We start from the raw sequence: 20,578 nt of genomic DNA on the forward strand, positions 1-20,578 counted from the left end.
AAGAACGAAATATGGCCCTATGTAGCAATGTGGATGGAACTGGAGAGTGTGATGCTAGGTGAAATAAGCCATACAGAGAAAGACAGATACCATATGTGTTCACTCTTATGTGGATCCTGAGAAACTTAACAGAAACCCATGGGGGAGGGGAAGGAAAAAAAAAAAAAAAAGAGGTTAGAGTGGGAGAGAGCCAAAGCATAAGAGACTCTTAAAAACTGAGAACAAACTGAGGGTTGATGGGGGGTGGGAGGGAGGGGAGGGTGGGTGATGGCTATTGAGGAGGGCACCTTTTGGGATGAGCACTGGGTGTTGTATGGAAACCAATTTGACAATAAATTTCATATATTGAAAAAAAATAATAAAAAAAATAAAATAATGTGCAATTAGATTGGAAGTCAACATCCGTCAGTTGTAGGTGTTAGTCTACATACTAACGTCCTACCTTTTTAAATAAATGTCATGCTTACCTCCAATTTTTTGATTGTTTGGATTTTTTTTTCAACATTGTATAAGGAGATATAAGCTTTACCGTCTAACAAATAGAATATAGTTGACCCTTAAACAACTCAGGGGTTAGATGGTGCCAATGTGCCCACAGTCAAAAATCTGACTCTAACCTTGGACTACTTAATAGCCTACTGTTGACTAGAAGCTTTACCAGTAACATAAGCAGTCAATTACCACCTATTTTGTATGTTATACATGTAAAGTAAGCTAGAGAAAAAAAATGCTATTAAGAAAATCATAAGGAAGAGAAACTACATTTATAGTACCATGCTGCATTTACTGAAAAAAATCTATGTATAAGTGGATGAGTGCAGTTCAAACCCATGTTGTTCAAGGGCCAGCTGTTCATTCTGTTTTCATAAGGCAACAGATTCATATCTTTTAAAATATATTTTATTAAATAATCTACTTGGAGAATAATTACAAAAGCTTTAAACAGTAATTCCAAGTAGTAAAAGGCAATTTCCTTTCAAAAAAAAAAAAACCAGAGTCCATTATTATGTTTTGCTGCTTTATACACAGGAATGATTTATTTTACAAACTAGTCAGATCCAACATTAGACTGTAAATTTTAAAACATTTCTTAATATGTCTCAAAGGCAAAGTAAACTCTATGATATGCTTTCACATTAACCAGAATGACAAACCATAAGAAAATTAACACCATAACAGTTCAAGATAAAACGAATAGGCACTTTGAAAGTGAAATCAGCTACTGTAAATCTCATAGTTCACGTTACTTGTACTTATCGCATTTCATCAAAGGTTATCAACCAGTGAGGCAAATGTTCCTTTGATGCAGAAGCACAAGCACATTTAGGTTCCAAACACTGTGTTCTGGTTGTAATACATGCAAGACGGACCCTAACTTAGAAAAATCTTCTGAAAGAAAATGAAGAAAAACAAAAAGCAGCCAGGAATGAAAGCATTTACAAGCACTTGAATAAGGCCTTTAAGTGTTAAATCAGTGTTTTAAACCCCTTCATTCTCAGGTAAGGGATTAAGAGGCCGAGAGAGAGATCGTCTGCGAGGGTGAGGATACTGGAGGTTGGCAGTGTCAGCATCGCAAGAGTGCTCTACCAGAGGAGGAGGAGGAGGAGGAAGGAGCTGGGCATAACTGGACCATCTCGATCCAGCCCGTGGGGAATCCAGAGGGGGAAAGAAATACCTGAAACAATGAAGACAGGAACAAAACACCAAAACAAAACAAAAACAACAGAAAAAAAAAAAAAAAGAAAAAAAAACAGAAGAAAAAGAGAAAAGTAGTAAATACAAAGAGAACCAAAGAGGAGAAAACACATGCTGGAAAAAAAAAGCTTTAGTATATTCATGCCAAAACTAACAGAACATAATCGCAAAAATCAAGACCCTTACTCAAATCAAGCTTGCTTAAGCAAGTATAGAAACTTGAAAGAAAGAAATACAATCTGTTAAACTTAAAATGTTAAAAAAAATTATCAGTATGAATGTTACAAAAAAAGACATTTTATAATTTAAAACATTTTCTAATCTTTCAGAAACATATTTGATGCGATCCTGGAAATTTACAAATCTAATAAGCTTTTTATTTTAAGCAATGCTTCGTTTGTAGTAGCAGCAGGCACATGTTTTGTAGTGCATACAGGACACTGAGAACCAATCCAAATATACTTTCACAAAGTATGGCCAGCTATTGCAATATACTTCTGAAGAAATACAATCTTTGAAAACACTTAGCTGCTTTTCTGCAAAAACTTTAAATAGTACAAAATTTTGATAAGTAAAAGAGCTCAAAGAATATGTCCTATTGTTATTCTTTTGCCATTTTATAACTTACCCGTAATACTTAAGCACATTAGCAAACAAAGACTTAGAGCTTTGTCATCAAGGTCAAAGTTCTAAAGAATATGAACTAAATGAAGCAGCCAACTAAATTAAAATCCTGAGGCTTGGAATGTGGAGGTTAATGTGCATGCACAATTTCAGCAAATTTTTAACTGCTCCTCTTATAGTATGTTTCCAAATTTTGACTTGAAGGAAAACTTAAGCCATGGAATTACACCATAAAAAATATACAAGCACATATTAGAAACATTTAGCTCTTTAGTGAATATGAATTGAAAACTTACAAAGATGTTTTCATTTTACTACCATATTATAAATGAAGCAATACCATATGTTTAATTTGGCCACAAACTGTACAGTCAAATTACTTTCATTTCACTACTACTTCTCTCACTCCTTTACTAATATTTTTTAAATATTACAAAGAAATGACAGAGTTGTATTAAATAATATCACGTATAAGCCAATTCTACAAAAGGTAATAAACAGATTAGCACTCAAAACAATCTTTATGAAAAATATTTATTCAATCTTCAAATTAAAATTATAAAAATTCATCATTTTCGCTGTTTTAGAAAACAAAAGAAATAAGCCTATATTCTCCAAATGGAATAAAGTGGTATTTTCCCTCCTCCCAACTACTTACAAGGATAGTAACAATCCTTTTAATTTTAAACCCATGTTAGTTTCGGGAACATTTCAAAAAATTGTTTTGGTGACAATGTCTCAACAAAAAGCCTCTCCATTTATATTTCAAAAGTTTCAAATAGTGTCAATAAACTGGCTAGTACAAAAAAAAATGATATACACGGTATTTTTAAAGGCCTTTTGGATTGCGTTTAGTAGTAAGCAGGCTGCTGGTGTATCTTGGGAGAGGTCAAACGGCGCTGGGGAAGGGGAAAAGGAGCTCGCTTTCCATTCCTGTGTGCATGCAACAAGCAGCAAAACAGCAAAGTTACTCCAGTTAGCTGGTACTCAGCTGTGCTTTCTGTTAAAGGACATAATACAAATGGAGAAGGGAAAATGCATCACAGATCTAACACACACGGTTATTGGCACAATAAGAATACAGATCAAAACTTCAAAGCTCTTTACAAAAGAATATACACAGTACAGGCAGCAACCAAAAATCAGATTTTTTTTTTTAAATTAACAGTAGTATCCTTTGTTTCATGAAATCATTTTTATAATCTGATCTCTTCTGTGGTAACCTGAAATTGTTTACATGCAAATACTTAAATCTCAAAATCGAACAGGACTTTTTAAATAAAAATTTAACATTATAAAAATAGTTGAAGAAATTTTAAATAGAATTCTAAGATGACAACAGAATAACCACAGGACAGTTTGTTAATAAGGACCATGCTTTGAAGTTTCCTGAATCGTATTCCAAATTATTCACAAAGGCATATTAAAATAAGCTGATCTTAAAAATTCACATATTTGAAATCTGAATATGAAAACAAAGGATGACTCTTCAGATCACATTGTTTGTCAAGATAAACAAGAATCTAAAATATATTAAAAATTCTAAAAATCAAGAAATCACAATTTACCATTTTCTCTTATAATCTCCATTAAAGGTTTAAACACACCCACACACACACCCAACACCCACAAAACACATTTAACTCACTCTCATCTACAAAGGCTTAATGTATTTTATTGAAAATTTCAGCTTGACCTAATTCAAAGGCTACACTACTACCACTAACATACTAATGCTCATCTAGGACTAAAATCCTCAGCATTATCCCAGATTTGCTCTTCATCTTACTTGAGAAGCAAAGTAAAATCTTTAAGTTATAAACATTTCTGACGGACCACTAAATTTCAGAATATAATTTAGTTTGTTTAATGGCTTAACAATCTACCTAATAAATATTATGACTATGTAAGCTAAATACAGAGCTAACAAAGTGAATTTTTTCTAGTATTATAATTGTGTATGAATTTCTTTATTCAATCTTGAAAATCCATGAAATTACACACCTTTAGTCTGGCTATCAGAATGATTTTAAAAAGGAGATAATTTCTAGTTTTCCCACAAAAACAGCCTACCTGCCAGAAGAAGATCCATTTAATGAATTTTGAAGATTTGGGATATTTGAACCTAGGGAAGGATTTGAGTTTCCCTGCTGAGAATTCCCAGTGACAGGGCTCCCATTACCTTTCAAAATACCAGTACACTTCCAATTGTCCATATAATTAGCTGAAAGGAAAATGGTCAAATACATTAACATGGCTAATAGCTTTGTTCAAGGACACAAATCTGTGTTCAAATTCTTAAACTACAATGAAAAAAACAAAAGAGGACTACATATCTCTCAAGATAAATGTTAAAGACATCTTTTAAATGAAATACGTATCTCAATTTTACCAATTATTTTTTAAAGTTTTAGAAAAATTACTAATTTAAAAAACAAAGTTTCTACCATTTCCTTTCCTTACAAGACAAATATTAACAGAGACAATTCTCTAAGCTACCACATTAACTTTAATATCAAAATAAATTTTTCATTTCATGATAATGAATTTCGATTACTTGTATATGTAGGGTTATGGAGCTGTCTTCTTGGTTATGCAAGTGTCAGTCATGTGGGTACTTAATGTCCTCAGAGACGGACCCCTTTGGGGTTTGAGTAGCTAACCCAACATGGCCTAATTCTTCTAATACAAAATAGGTCACTGGAGACCCTTAGCCCAGGAAACCCAAGTTAGGGAGCCTGCTGGAGTGAAGCTGGATGGTCCTGACTAAAGACCAGGGGCAAGAAAGAGAAGCAAAGCCCTTGACAGCAAATGATACTGAGGAAAAGGGAGGTCTGGGCCGGTTCTGCCACAGCCTAAAACTGACCATGGGAGACTCAGCCAAATTGCATTTTGAGAAACAGTAACTACTCAGGGTACATGAGCTAAGCTATAGGTTATATGGGATGCCACTGACTAGAGTGGGACAAGGACCAAGGACACCACCACCCAGTAGATAAACGTCCATGGAAAAATGTAGACCATGCTACAGCAACCACAGCTAGCATCGAGTTACTAGACCGAATTCTCACTCAGCATGCCATTTACAAGAAACTTTCAGAATCAGTGGCCAGAAGATTCTTCAACTTTCGAGAGTTGCAGAGAAGAGGTGGAGATGATACTGGATTTTCTCCTATTAAGGGCTGGTTAGCTAGAGCAATTATTTAATAAGAGATGTCTATACCTCTATCCTGTGTTTGTAGAGCAGTCACACAAGTTACACACATAGCAAACGGTACCTTTTGGAGATACTGCATATTCTGTTACAATTACTTTTAGTTTTAAAAGGAGATCCACATGGAAACTTAAAACACAATTCAAGTGTCATTAACTGCCATGAACTAGGTAAACTGATAGAGGTTCAAAATAACACAAATATAAGACATTAATTTGAAAATAACTGTAGAAAGATCATTTTTTCCAAAATATTTCCGAGTTTACATTTCTAAATGAAAATTCTTAAGTAGCAACATAGAGCAACAATCCTTTCATTAAAACCTTACCTTTCCATAATCTTACACAGCCATCATCTCCTGAAGATGCTAACACTGTTCCTGTTATATTCCAACTCACTCGCCAGACCTGGGAATTATGATTATCAAACTGAGCCACTATATGGATTTCAAATTTTGTTGGTCCACCAGAGGAGGTAAGTTCTTTCCTATTAATAAAAAGATTTTCCTGAGAAATGCTGAGAAAAGATTTTACACACATGGTTCTAAATAAAAAAAATACATACACTTACCATATTATTTTATAATTATGTTCATATCTAAAACTACCACGTTCCCTCCCATACTCCCCCACCTTAACTCATTGAGAGCTGGGCCATGTCACTTTCATTTGCTTCTCCAGCACCTGGCATGATCCTACCACATAAAAATTATTCAGTGATTATTTCATGGAAGAAAGGAACAACAAAAGAGGCTTTATTCACCCAAACACAGTTGAGGAATAAAATACATAACAATTAATTTTAAAAGGAAAGCAGTAGGAAGGGAAGAATAGAAGGGGAGAAGGAAGAAAAAAAGGAACTGAAATTCACAATTCCAAAATTAAAGCCTGAATACATTATTCACAAGAATTTCTGAGCTAATTTAATTGTCCCTAAGTTACCTGACACCTCGCATTTGTTCAAACATTTACACAGTACCAATTATATTCAGAGGATCCAATTCATCGTAGTAGCCTAAATAAAATGCAATTAAGAAAATATAAATCTCCTATCTTTATTCAATTCCCTATCCCCAAAACTCATATATTTATAGATAAAATGTTCATTAAAGAATCCATTCTTCAGATCACAGTTGCCTCTTCATTCTCTTCCACAAATGAAAATAATCATGAGTTAAGACCATTTTTAAATCAGTAATTGCTTCAAAACCTCACCTCACAGGCTTTAATGTAAAAATTCTCACATCTTTGGTTGCTATGGCTAGAATGTGGAAAGACCTTCCCAAGTTTGGAGCAAAGGCAATATCATGGACAGGATCTGTGACTGTCATGAGGGTTTCAGCTTTTGCATATTTCCTAATAAAAAAACAATTTATGTTAAAATTTTCAGAAATTAAAATTTTTAAAAATCCACATGTTTTTTACATTGTTCACAATGAAACAGTGTTTACCTCTGCAGTATTATATATATAGTATGACCAAGGCCTAACCCCCAGAAACTGAATGTGACCTAATTTAGAAAAAGGGTCTTTGTGTATACAACTAAGGATCTCAGGACAAGATCATCCTGGACCATCCTTATAAAAGACAGAAAAGGAGATACAGAGAAGAAAGCCATGTGAAAACAGGGAGAGATTGGAATTATGCAGCCAGACACCAAGGACCTCCTGAAGCCACTAGAAGCCTTAAGAAACAAGGAAGAATTGTGGAAGCAGCATGGTGCTGACCACACCTTGACTTTAGATTTCTGGCCTCCAGAACTGTGAGAATAAATTGTTTTGTTTGTAGTGATTTGTTATGGCAGCCCTGGAAAATTAATATAAAGCCCCCAGGTTTTGTTCTTTGATTTTGTAAGTTTAGCTTAGAACAGTTTAACAAAACTTTAATTAGAATGAGATGCTGGGGCACCTGGGTGGCTCAGTCAGTTAAGTTGCTGACTCTTAATCTCAGCTCAGGTCATGATCTCGCAGTTCGTGAGACTGAGCCCCACATTGGGCTCTGCACTGATAATGAGGAGCCTGCTTAGGATTATTTCTCCTCTCTCTCTGCCCCTCCCCTGCTTGCCCACGTTCTCTCTCTCTCAAAATAAATAAACTTAAAAAAAAAAATGAGATGCTGATTTATTAGCCATTAATATCTATTTTCAAGAAAAGGGTAATTGAATTTCCTAAGTATTTGAGTATAAATTGGAAAATGAATTTGATAACAGGAGGAACTGAGTTCTTCTAATGGTAATAAAGGGCACTATACTGAAATCTGTTTCATCCTTACAATTCTATTTCTACATGTGCAAACGGAGAAGATAATGAAGGAGACAACAGATAAGAATTTTCTATTGTTTTTCTCCATTGTAAGTTCAATATCAGGGACAGAAATGAAGCACAGAACCCTGTATGTAACAGAGGGAGTTAGAGAGAGGTACCTCTCTTACCTTTTCACTACCCTCCTCTAATATACTGGTGTTCCCAACAAATCTATGCTTGGCCTTCTTTTCATGCCAACATTTTCCCCAAATGTCTCCAAGCTAGCACATGCCTCAAGGCTCCTTGACCTCGTCTTCCCCTACATGATCATCCTGAGTAATCTAATCCACACCCTTGCTGCTTCTACTGTCTGATCCTAGACAAGTCATTTTACTTTGTTGATCTGTTTCTTCATTCGTAAAATGGTGATAATATAAAAGCTACCTACCCTCCTCATAAGGTGATTGTTAGAATTCAAATTTTATAATGTATGTGAAAATTCCATATAACCTGTATAAATATAGGCACTTGTACTATTATCTAGACTAGGTCTGTCTTAATATTTTCATTCACCAATAGAAATAAATATATCCAATACTGGTAAATTCGACAAATGTTTTCTATTTGTTACTACTATTACTATTACTACTACTATCACTTATAGAAAGCTCAGTTAGGTATTCATAATTGGATGCTACATACTCCACTATCACATAGCCTCTACATAACATGTTCAATCTGTATAACAACCTTTGAACAACTCTTACTTCAAAGAAACAGACAAGGACCATCCCCAAAATGGCTGATCTTAAAAGGTCTGGTAACTTCCTAAATCAATCCCACATACACTCACACACAGACACAGTTACCTTCCCAATGCCACTTCCTGGCCATTCTAGATGCAGAAAATGCCTGGCACTTGCTGTCTACTCCCTTGCAGCTAAAGCACAGTGAGCGACCCAATTCTGGTCAGTGGGACCCAATGAAAAAGCTTGCTAAGGTACTTCGAGAAAACTTTTTCTTCTCTCCCTCATACAAAAAGATACATAAAAGCCAATGCCCTTCTTTGTATCTGCATGTGAAACCTGGAAATGCTCTTGTGATCCTAAGAGGGAGCTGTCACCAACACACTAAGGATGACTAAGGAAAATACCAAAAACTCTGATGTCATCACTGCACCAAGTGAGCCACTTAACCCCGGAACTGTTCCACTGCCAGGCTCCTTGTTACAGGGCAAATACAGGGAATCCAGCCCCTAATCTAGATTTATTCTGCTAAGAGACTTATACACAACTTTGGATTATCTTTATCACTGAATTCTTTTAAGTTTTAGGTACTTTCTATCTGCCCTGTATATTCTTTCAGAATTAACTTGCAAGTTATTTATCCCTTTACTCAAATATTATTTATGAAGTAGTTTCATTCTCCTACGTTTTAGAAATGGTCCCACATTCAAAGTTTTAGATTTATGCCTCCAAATTCATTCTGTTCAGCTAAGGTTGAAAGAAATCACTTTAACAGTATTAACTCTTCATAAAGCCTCTTTAACAAGTGCTAGTGATGTGGTTCATAGCTTTAATAGCTTACAAGGCTATAAAGCCTCAAAAAGTTCTAAAGGAAGGTTCCTATATTCTAGAACTGTGCTGGCCAATACTCCAGTCACTAGCCACATGTGCCTATTTTAATTTAAATTAATAAAAATGAACAAATGCAGTTCTTCAGCTATAGTAGCCACATTCAAGCTTCAATAGTGGCATGTGGCTGGTGGCCACTGCATTAGCTAGCACAAGTACGGGGCATTTGCATCAGTGCAGCAAGTTCTACTGGACAGCACTGTTGTAAACAGTCTCTCTGAAGAAATCAAGAATCTGGGAAGTAGAGGGCTGGAGTAAGAACCCCTCAAAACTCCTAGTAACATTCTGAAATGCAGAGCCCACAGGAATTAAAATATACTGGTCCCCCTACTAGCCACAGTCTCGCTTTCCACGGTTTGTTACCCACAATCAAATTTACATCCAGAAGATGATGCCCCTGATTTACCGTCAGAAGGTCAGCATGCCTACATCACTCACATAGGCATTTTATCTCATCTCATCACATACACATTTTATCGTCTCTCATGGTCACAGGAAGTGAATACAGCACAAAAAGATATTTTAAGAGAGAGGCTGCAATCACATAACTTTTATTACAGTGTATTGTTATAATTCTTCTATTTTATCATTAGCTATTGTTAATCTAATACTCTAACTTATAAACTTTATCGTAAGTATGTATGTATAGAAAAAAAACACAGATGACACAGAATTTGGTACTATTAGAGATTTTAGGCAGCTACTAGGGGTCTTAGAATGTATCCCCTATGGATAAGGGGGACAACTGTAGTTCTTTCTTCTCTTCCACTTCTGGCCCTACCCAGTATCTGACTCTTAGACCCATGTGCTTGTTACCTAGCACATGTGAAGCCTACCTGATCAACTGATGGGTGCTCTTTTCTCCTACAAGATCTGAGAACACCTCTGACACACAGCTTACAGCTCTCAGAAGTACTGCAGGTATCTCAACATGACCCAAAATAGACTTTACTTCACATGCTGCTATACTCTACCCAAATGTGTCCTGTTTCCAGATGTCCTTATTTTAAGAAATTACATACCACCCATTGAATTATTAAGCCAGAACCTTGAAAATCATCTCAACAGATCCCCCTTTCTTCACCTTCTAAATCTAGTCATCAGATTCTATTGATACCATTTCTTAAATTATTCTCACTGTCCACTTCTCTCCATCCCCATTTGTCACTACTCTATGCCAAAGCCACTATAATCTCCCACCTAGACTGTTATAACAGCACCCAATCACTGAATCCACTCATGTTGCCCTCTAAAATACTTTTCACACCTATGGAAGAGTTTAACTACCATCCAACCCTATTATTCCCCAACTTAAAACTCTTTCAATGGCTTCATATCACCCATAAAATCTAAACACAAAACACTAGGTCGTGCAGATATAAGCCTTGCATATTTCTCACACACTCCCTTTTGCCTATTACATTTCAACTACAATAAAAATATACTGGTTTTCTCTTGTTCATGTACCTTATCACATGTAGTTTTCTCCATTTGGAATGTTTTCCCCTCTTTAACACTTTACTTTTCACTCATCCTGTAAGTTTTGTCTGGAGTGAACCTTCCTGGCCCCCTCTCCCAAGGTGTAGTAAGCCCTTAACATCCTGATTCTCCCAGTTGATAAAATTCATCACCATTTTTTACTCTTTTTGTTTCTCTGCAAGATAGTACATATTATGAAATCAGTCACCTTTTCCTCTATACCATTCAATTTTATATTATGGTAGCCTGGCACAGAACTTGGCATAGCGTATGAAATTAGTAAATATGTAATGAATGATGCATAATTCAGTGAATAAAGAAATAACATTTTAAAAAATCAAAGTGCAATTAAGAACAATAATTAAGACCAAATAGTACTAACCTGGTGTTTTCATTATATTCAAAAATCTGAACCTTGGCCATTGCATTTGGACTACTGTCATCACTTCCTACAGCTATCATGGGGGAATGAGCACGAGAGCTAGAAATGAAGAGTAAAAACTATTTTACATAAGTTAATATACATCTAATTCAAAGAATTAGAAAAACCTGGCATCAAGTAGCTCTACAACCCACATGTAAGCATGCCACTACTGTGACTAGATCCCCACCATGTATCTGACACAGTCACACCTTGGGAGGGTGTGTCCTTGAGAATGCTCAAGGTGGGGACAGATAATACCATCCTCTTGCCCCTCTTGCTGACAGAAAAAGTAGCTCTTTTCCCAAAAGAAAAGGTTTCAAGCATTCAGTAGATAAAAAAAAAAAAAAAAAAAAAAGCCAAAAAAACAAACAAAAAATTTTTTTTAAAAAGGCGACAGCCAAGAGGTCTTAGAATTTTTCTTCCTGAAAGATTTGGTCATTCACTATGGAATAAAAAGCAACCCTACAGTGACCAATTCATGACAAAAAGATTTTAAGTGCTTTGTACAAAAAGAAGAAACCCTGGGGACTCCTAGATGGCTCAGTAGGCTCAAGTCATGACCTCAAGGTTTGTGGGATAGAGCCCCGCACGGGCCCTTTCTCTCAAAATAAATAAACTTAAAAATAAATAAATAAATAAATAAATAAATAAATAAAGAAAGAAAGAAAGAAAGAAAGAAAGAAAGAAAGAAAGAAAGAAAGAAATCCTGATAAAAGGAGAAAAAGTAGAAAAAGACCACACCTCAAGAAAGCATGCTACCCACATGTCATTCTCTTCTCTAGATTCATGTTTAAAAAGGCAAGAGAGGGGCGCCTGGGTGGCTCAGTCGGTTGAGCGTCCGACTTCGCTCGGGTCACGATCTCACGGTCCGTGGGTTCGAGCCCCGCATCAGGCTCTGTGCTGACAGCTCAGAGCCTGGAGCCTGCTTCCGATTCTGTGTCTCCCTCTCTCTCTGGCCCTCCCTCCGTTCATGCTCTGTCTCTCTCTGTCTCAAAAATAAATAAAAATGTTAAAAAAAAAAAAAAAATTTAAAAAGGCAAGAGAAGTAATAAGATAATGAACTCTAGTGAAATAAACTCCAGGTTACATTATTTTCTTCATTTCTATACCTAATTACCTCAATATTGATTTCCTTTGCCTCCCTCACCCAAATTAAGTAATATCTCTGTGAACATTACCCCTTGTTTAACATCTGACCTTGACACTGTCATCTGCCAACTTCATAAAGGTGAAAACAGAATGTGGCAATTAAAAAAAAAGTAGATTGATCACCTACATCTCCTTCCCCTCCCTCCTAAGATTCCATGGAAATGATGAAAGAATAACACCATCATAATAGTCCTAGATATCAATGTGCCATCAGAAATCAAGAAATTTAAAGGAATTCCAGGAAGACAGGAAGCAGAAAGAAAGAAGACATGCAAGGGGGACAAGAAAAGAGCTCTATCAGTATCAGTAAGGAAGAAATTCCACAAACTCCAGCCTCCTCAATACATGCAAAGAACAGGAATGAGTAAGGGGACAATCATGAAATGATTCATTTAAAGAACTGCAATCAGAAGACCCCTTAGCTGGCAGCCAACTGGGCTCTAGCTAAAGAGAGTCTGAGGAAGGATAAGTGAGATGATCAAAACTTAACAGGAAAGAGACCCTGAAATAAAACAGCACTCCAAAACTGGCAGGGAGAGGAACAGAAGGAACAAAACACATTAAGGTGCTCCATCCCAAAAGTCAAGCCCTCCTGACTTTGGTATTTGGGGTACCCCAGCCTGTTTTCCTCAGTTCCCTTGGCCTATACTCCCTACAAGGAAATCCTGCCAACACACTCCACCTAAGATGAAACTCAGCCAACCCCTAGGTAAGAGAGTGACCTACTAAGAAAACAGAGCACCTAGCAGAAGAAAAATACCAATACCTGTTTTCTCTACTAGGCATAATAGTCTCTTGTTCATAACTACAAATAGATAAGCAAAGACTAACACACAAGGAAAACAAAAAGCATGAAAATAAAGACAAAGATATACAAATGGATCTTTGAGAAAGTAGATATAGCTGATTCTCATTATTTGCAGGTTCTTTATTTATAAACTGGCCTACTTACTAATATTTGTTTGTAACCCCCCCCCAAATTCAATATTTGGGACTTTCGTGGTCACCCATAAACATGCCTAGAGCAGCTCTGCAAAAAATTTGAGTCATTTGACCCACGCAGTCCATACTGAGACAGAACAAGATAAGGTTCTGCCTCCTTATTTCAGCTCTCATGCTGAAAACAAGTGTTGCCTTCTATTCACCACCATGCTTTTCATATTTTTGTGCTTTGTGTTGGTGATTTCACTACTTAAAATGGCCCCCAAGGGTAGTACTGAAGTGCAGTCTAGTTTCTATGCTTAGCAAGAAGACTATACAATGTGCCTCATGGAGAAAATACTGTGTTAGATAAGCTTTGTTAAGGCCTGAGTTTTTTTTTTAACGTTTATTTATTTTTGAGACAGAGAGAGACAGAACATGAACAGGGGAGGGGCAGAGAGAGAGAGGGAGACACAGAATCTGAAACAGGCTCCAGGCTCTGAGCAGTCAGCACAGAGCCCGATGCGGGGCTCGAACTCACGGGCCGCGAGATCATGACCTGAGCCGAAGTCGGACGCTTAACCGACCAAGCCACCCAGGCGCCCCAAGGCCTGAGTTTTAATGCTGTTGGCGGACTTCAATGTTAACAAACCAGCAACATATGCTTAAAAAGGGATCTTTGAACACAAACACTCATAAAACAAGGTTAAGTATTTATCACTTGACAAAAATGTGATCAAAGGCTCATGGGAAACCAATCCTAGATCTCTCAAAGGAGTGAAAGACACACTTGTCCCCTTAACTGCCTCCATTTGGACCTCAGTCTGTACTTTCTAATTTTTTTTTTTTCCAACTTATCTCTTAACTCAGGCAAAAGACCCAGCCTGAAAAGCATCGTATAATGAGAACCAAAACTATCCCCTCAGGCAGTAACAGCTGCCCTGCTACAGCAAGACCAAAGTGAATGACATCAACACAGTGACTAACCTGACCTTTACTGAACAGCTAAACATACCCAATGACCTTTATCCCATATTGTCTTTATATAAACCTGAAGTATTTTCAGCATTTTGGAGACAGCCTTTGTGACACTAGTCCACTGTCTTCCCGGTGTGGGCCTCACTAATATAAATTACTCTGTTGTTCCATCACCACTCATTTCTCTGCCTCTGGATTTACTAGCAGCCAGTGGCTGAACCTGTTCCATTTGAGAACCCTAAATTTATTATTATTTATAATGAAATAAAATTCAGAACTTCCTACCGTCAAAAGTCATCACAGTGTCAAAATGACAAACCACAAACTAGGAGAATACACATGCAACAGTGCTCTGGTTACAGGAGCAACGGTTCGGTTCATTCAGTGTTCACTGAGCTTTACAGAACATAACTATTGCAAATAAGGAGACCTACTGTAATTCAAGAAAGAAACACAAATTTTAATTACAACCCTCAAAGAAATATCATATCCATGTAACAAAAACTGACTGGATACCCAGAGAACTAGCAGGAGATCTTGATGACAGAGTAGTAAATCTCCAAACCATTTTAAAGAAATGGGAGAGTAAATCCAAGAATATTCAAAGATGAGTTCCGTAAAGGCAGAACAGAGACAACATAAGAAAATTATCAAAGAATCGTAGGAAATTTTTTAAAAATCATAAGAAATTTCCAATTCGACAAGAATCTTCATTTTGAAAGGCAGCACTAAATGGCAAGCAGGATGAATCAAAAAAGACCAACACCTAATAGTATATGTCTGGGTTTACTTCAAAATAATCCAGTTTTTTATTGGGAGAAGAGGGACAGTGGGAAGTCATATACAGATGAAAAAAAGACTAGCTTTGAGTTATTGCAGCTGGGTGATGAATACGTGAAGGGTCTGCCCATTGTATTATCATTTTTGGTAGATATGAAAATTTGCCTAATAAAAACTGTAAAAAAATACCTAGAAACATCCTGGATACATTTTAGAATTCTGCTACCTCAAATCACACAATGCAATTCCAGGAGGTATAATGGCCTAAATGTGAAAAGCAAAACCAAAATCCATTCAGAATACACTTGAAAACCTTAAGGTGGTGACAAATCCCTCAAGTAAAACACAAAAAGCACTAGAACAATAAAGGAAAGACTGATACACGTGGTTACATTAAAACTCAGAACTCTCTAGGGGCTTCTGGGTGGCTCAGTCAGTTAAATGTTCAACTCCTGATGCCGGCTCAAGTCATGATCTCATGGTCATTGAGACAAAGCACTACATCAGGCTACATGCTGTGCGCAGAGCCTGATTAAGATTCTCTTTCTCTCCCTCTGCTCCTCTCTCCCATTCACGCTCTCTCTCAAAAGAAAGAAGCCTCAAAAATTTATAATAATACAATAAAATTCAGAACTTCCTACCATCAAAAGTCATCACAGTGTCAAAATGACAAACCACAAACTAGGAGAATACACATGCAACAGAGCTCAAAGTAGTTAAGACTAAAATCCTGAAAACTTCCAGAAAGAACAGGCTACCTACAAAAGAACCAGCATTAGACTGACCTCAGACTTCTCATTAACACTTAAATTAAAAAGATTCTCAAGGACACTATCTTCGAAATTCTTACATTTTGAACTTAGAACTCTAAAACTAGCCAAACTACAATTAACCATGGGGTAAAATTAAGACGTTTTCTGGTATGTCAGAATTCAAAGAAGTTTGCCATCCATCCGTATGAAAAAAAATATACTTTAAGAGGTGTATCAGTCACCAAAATAAAAAAAAAAAAAATCTAAAGACAACATGTGATATGAAAATTGTGACAGCCAAGTATAACCCAGAAGACTCAAGAAAGAAAACAGAGCATCCATCAGAAGTTAACACCACAAGCTGCTGCAGCCACTCTGGAAAACAGTATGGAGGTTCCTCAAAAAACTAAAAATAGAACTACCCTACGACCCAGCAATTGCACTACTAGGCATTTATCCACAGGACACAGGGGAGCTGTTTCGAAGGGACATATGCACCCCCATGTTTATAGCAGCACTATCAACAATAGCCAAAGTATGGAAAGAGCCTAAATGTCCATCGATGGATGAATGGATAAAGAAGATGTGGGATATATATACAATGGAGTATTACTCGGCAATCAAAACAAATGAAATCTTACCATTTGCAACTACGTGGATGGAACTGGAGGGTATTATGCTAAGTGAAATTAGAGAAAGACAAAAATCATATGACTTCACTCATATGAGGACTTTAAGAGACAAAACAGATGAACATAAGGAAAGGGAAACAAAAATAATATAAAAACAGGGAGGGGGACAAAACAGGAAAGACTCATAAATATGGAGAACAAACTGAGGGTTACCGGAGGGTTTGTGGAAGGGGGGATGGGCTAAATGGGTAAGGGGCACTTAAGGAATCTACTCCTGAGATCACTGTTGCACTATATGCTAATTTGGATGTAAATTTTTAAAAATAAAAAGTAAAATCAGAAAAAAAAAAACAAAACAAAAGTTAACACCAGATATTCTGCATGAACAATAATTTTCAAGAAAAAGATTAGATTTGCATCTATAACGAATATTTACAGTCTAATAATGTAAATTTGGCTGTTACTTAACTTTTAGAATCAACTTGTGGTGAAAGACAAATACTTATGTTGGGGTGCCTGGGTGGCTCTGTCAGTTAAGCGTCCGACTTCAGCTCAGGTCATGATCTCAACAGTTCGTGAGTTCAAGCCCTGAGTAGGGCTCTGTGCCAACAGCATAGAGCCTGGAGCCCACTTCTGTGTTCTCTCCCTCTGTCTCTGCACCCCATGCCCCCCCACCCGCCCTTGCTCACGCTCTCTCTCAAAAATAAATAAACATTAAAAAAAAATTATTTTTAAATATTTGTATATGTATTAAATTTTTACAGAATGTAAATATAAATGTACATTTTACCAGTTTTATAAGCAACGTAACAAAATAGAAAGGTGAATGGGAGGTAGAAACAAAATAAGCTAATTTCCTTTTTAAAAAAATGTGAGTCCATATACAATCTAAAAATTGATAAATCGCTCAGTAGAAAAATGGATATATATCATTGGAAATTATGATAATTACAAACATAATTAAAAAACCATCAACATTTCCACAAATAAGATCTCTATCGGGGCACCCGGCTGGCTCAGTCTGTGGAACATGTGACTCTTGGTCTCAGGGTTGTTAAGTTTGAGCCCCACACTAGCTGTAGAAAAATAAAATCTTAAAAGAACAAAAAGGTTATCAGGGGCACCTGGATGGCTCAGTCAGTTAAGCATCCAACTTCAGCTCAGGTCGTGATCTCACAGCTCATGAATTCAAGACCCGAGTAGGGCTCTCTGCTGACAGCTCAGAGCCTGGAGCCTGCTTCAGATTCTGTATCTCCCTCTCTCTCTGCCCCATTCCCGCTCACACTCTGTCTCTCTCTCTCAAAAATAAAACATTAAAAAAAAAAAAAAAAAAGATCTCTCTCTAGTCATACCTTGAGAAGTGGAAAGCTTTATAAATGTGCTAAATGATAAATTGATCTTTCATACAGTGACTATAAATACTGTATAAAGCTAACATAGCAGAATCAAAGGCATAAGTAAATCATTTAAAAATATAATAGCAACTGGGGCACCTGGCTGGCTCAGTTGATTGAGCAAGCAGCTCTTGATCTCAGGATTGGGGGTTTGAGCCTCATGTTGAGTGTAGAGATTACTTAAAAACAAAATCCTTTAAAAAATTTTTAAATTAAAAAAAATATAATAGCAACTATCAGAATTAAAATCTAAAATAAGAACTATTAGGGGCACGTAGCTCAGTCAGTAGGGCATCCGACTCTTGACCTCAGAGTTGGGAGTTCAAGCCCTACGCTGAGCATGGGGCCTACTTAATAAATAAATAAATAAATAAAATCAGAACTATTAGCATTTTTAGAGGGTAGAGGAACTTTTTACCTTTCATTTTATACTCCTCTGTATTATTTGAAATTTTTTCTTTACCAAGTGATTCGTTTTTCTTTTAATTTTTAAAAATAGTTTAATTAAAACCAACTATGATCTAGTCAGAGTCATGCTCTATACAGCAATTAAAAAAATAAGGTAGGACTGGGGTGCCTGGGCGACTCAGTCTGTTAGTGTCAGATTTTGGCTCAGGTCATGATCTCACAATTCACGAGTTCGAGCCCTACATCAGGCTCTGTGCTGACAGCTCAGAGCCTGGAGTGTGCTTCTGATTCCATGTCTCCCTCTCTCTCTGCTCCTACCCCATTCATGCTCTGTCTTTCTCTAGCTCACTCTCTCAAAAATAAAAAGTGAATAAACATTTAAAAAATTAATAAATAAATAAGGTAGGATTAATTACACTAATACATGGGAAAACAGACACAATGTATTTGTAAATGAAAAAGGCAAATTTCAAGTAACCAGAATGTATGTCTATATGTATCTGTGTGTTTTGGATCTACCTTTACATGATATGTGCATACTGGCATATATTTGTATGTTTATACACACATTAAATATTTCTGTGTATTTACATGGGAAAAGCCAGAAGGTACACACCAAAATATTTACAATGGTTGGCTTCTTATGTGGAATAAAAATAGGGGACAAGAGACATGAAGGGTGCAGGGTAGATTAGGGAGAATTTTTATTCTACACAATTTTTTTTTTAACAATAAACATAACTACTTAAGAAAAACATTTTAAGGAAATTAAGCCATCAAATGCTTAGTTTAAAAATTATGAAATTTGTTTTACTAGGATTACATTATCAGGTTTTCTGTGTAAGCTTACCTTGAAGGGTTCCAAGAAATACAACTACAGCTTAGCTTACATGAAATCTCATGCTGCAGAGACCACTGGCTGAGATTCATAACATCTGGTGCCTCATATATTCTTACTATACCATCTGCCGAACAGGTTGCTAACATAAGACCCATATGCTTAGGAGCAAATTTCACATCGGTAACGGATGTTCTGCTATCCACTAGAGTTGTCCTCTTAACCTGAAAAAAAAAAAATTATTTATATACAAAATAAAGGATCGTACAGTGGAAAGAACATAGACTCTGAAATCACACTACTTTACTAGGTATGTAACCCTTGAAAAAGTTATTTAAAAATCACTTAGGCCTCAATTTCCTCCACAGCAAAATACCACATACACAGCCAGCAGTAAGAGTGACCTATAATTAATTATTGCCAGGGTGCCTGTGTGGCTCAGCCAGTTAAGTATCCAACTTCAACTCAGGTCATGATTTCACAGTTCGTGAGTCTGAGCCCCGCATCAGACTCTGTGGTGACAACTCAAAGCCTGGAGCCTGCTTCAAATTCTGTGTTTCCCTCTCTTTCTGCCCCTCCCCCATTCACGCTCTGTCTCTCTCTCTCTCTCTCTCTCAAAAATAAATAAACGTTAAAAAAAATTGGGGGGGGGGGATGCCTAGGTGACTCAGTCAGTAAGCGTCTGACTTCAGCTCAGGTCATGATCTCACGGTTCATGGGTTCAAGACCTACCCTGGGCTTTGTCTTAACAGCCCAGGGCCTGGAGTCTGCCTTGGATGCTGTGTCTCCCTCTCTCTCTGCCCCTTCCCCACTCACACCCTCTCTCTCCGTCTCTCAAAAATAAACATTAAAAAAAAAAATTAAAACAAAATTTTTTTAATGTATAAAAAAAAATTTAATTATTCCCTTTAAGGTAGAAAAAAGTTGACCTTAGAAAGTCTAACTTTATTAAAAGTAGGTACTCTCCCTTAAGCAGACCAGTCACTGAACCAGAAAATGTTCAAATTTTCACATAGGTAGCTTTGTCTCACCAAGTATGCTGCAAGCAGTAAATTAAATGAATTAAGATTTTTTAACAGTAAGATGGAAGACCTGCAACTTCCATCTTTCAAGCATAAATGCCAGTTAGCCCTGTGTGGATCACCACTATCCACTTTTAAAAGAAGGCATTTATTAGAGACCAAGGGAATGGTACAAAGCTGGCATTGTGATAATTACAGAATTCCAATATGGTATGTACAAGCTACTTTCTAACATCTAGATTTCTGACAGACAATATCAACAAAATGGAGAAATCAGCACTTTAGTGTCTATGGTTACTAAAATACATTTTAAGGAGTCTCAATATTAAAAGAATATCACATAAACCCCAAAGATTGTATCTTTGCAAACTCTTGTATACAAACACCACTGA

General features: G+C 36.6%; 1 protein-coding gene across 3 annotated transcripts in view; it reads right to left on the minus strand.

Moving 5' to 3' along the window:
* Window positions 1-884: 884 nt before the first annotated feature.
* The window catches only part of SEH1L (SEH1 like nucleoporin), a 33,194-nt gene continuing 13,500 nt past the window's right edge, over window positions 885-20,578 (minus strand). For 2 of the 3 annotated variants that reach the window (XM_042961355.1, XM_007085887.2), the window contains 6 exons: window positions 19,177-19,388; window positions 11,271-11,369; window positions 6,748-6,888; window positions 5,862-6,019; window positions 4,393-4,543; window positions 885-1,675 (listed from right to left, as the gene is read on the minus strand). In XM_042961355.1, coding sequence (XP_042817289.1) covers window positions 1,480-1,675; window positions 4,393-4,543; window positions 5,862-6,019; window positions 6,748-6,888; window positions 11,271-11,369; window positions 19,177-19,388 — 957 coding nt within the window. In that variant the 3' untranslated portion in view covers window positions 885-1,479. Of the gene's footprint in view, window positions 1,676-1,761; window positions 3,320-4,392; window positions 4,544-5,861; window positions 6,020-6,747; window positions 6,889-11,270; window positions 11,370-19,176; window positions 19,389-20,578 lie in introns of those variants that run through there. The other variant, XM_007085888.3, reaches the window with a different exon arrangement.

Source organism: Panthera tigris, chromosome D3 (genome assembly GCF_018350195.1).
Source record: "Panthera tigris isolate Pti1 chromosome D3, P.tigris_Pti1_mat1.1, whole genome shotgun sequence".
Taxonomy (NCBI): Eukaryota; Metazoa; Chordata; class Mammalia; order Carnivora; family Felidae; genus Panthera; species Panthera tigris.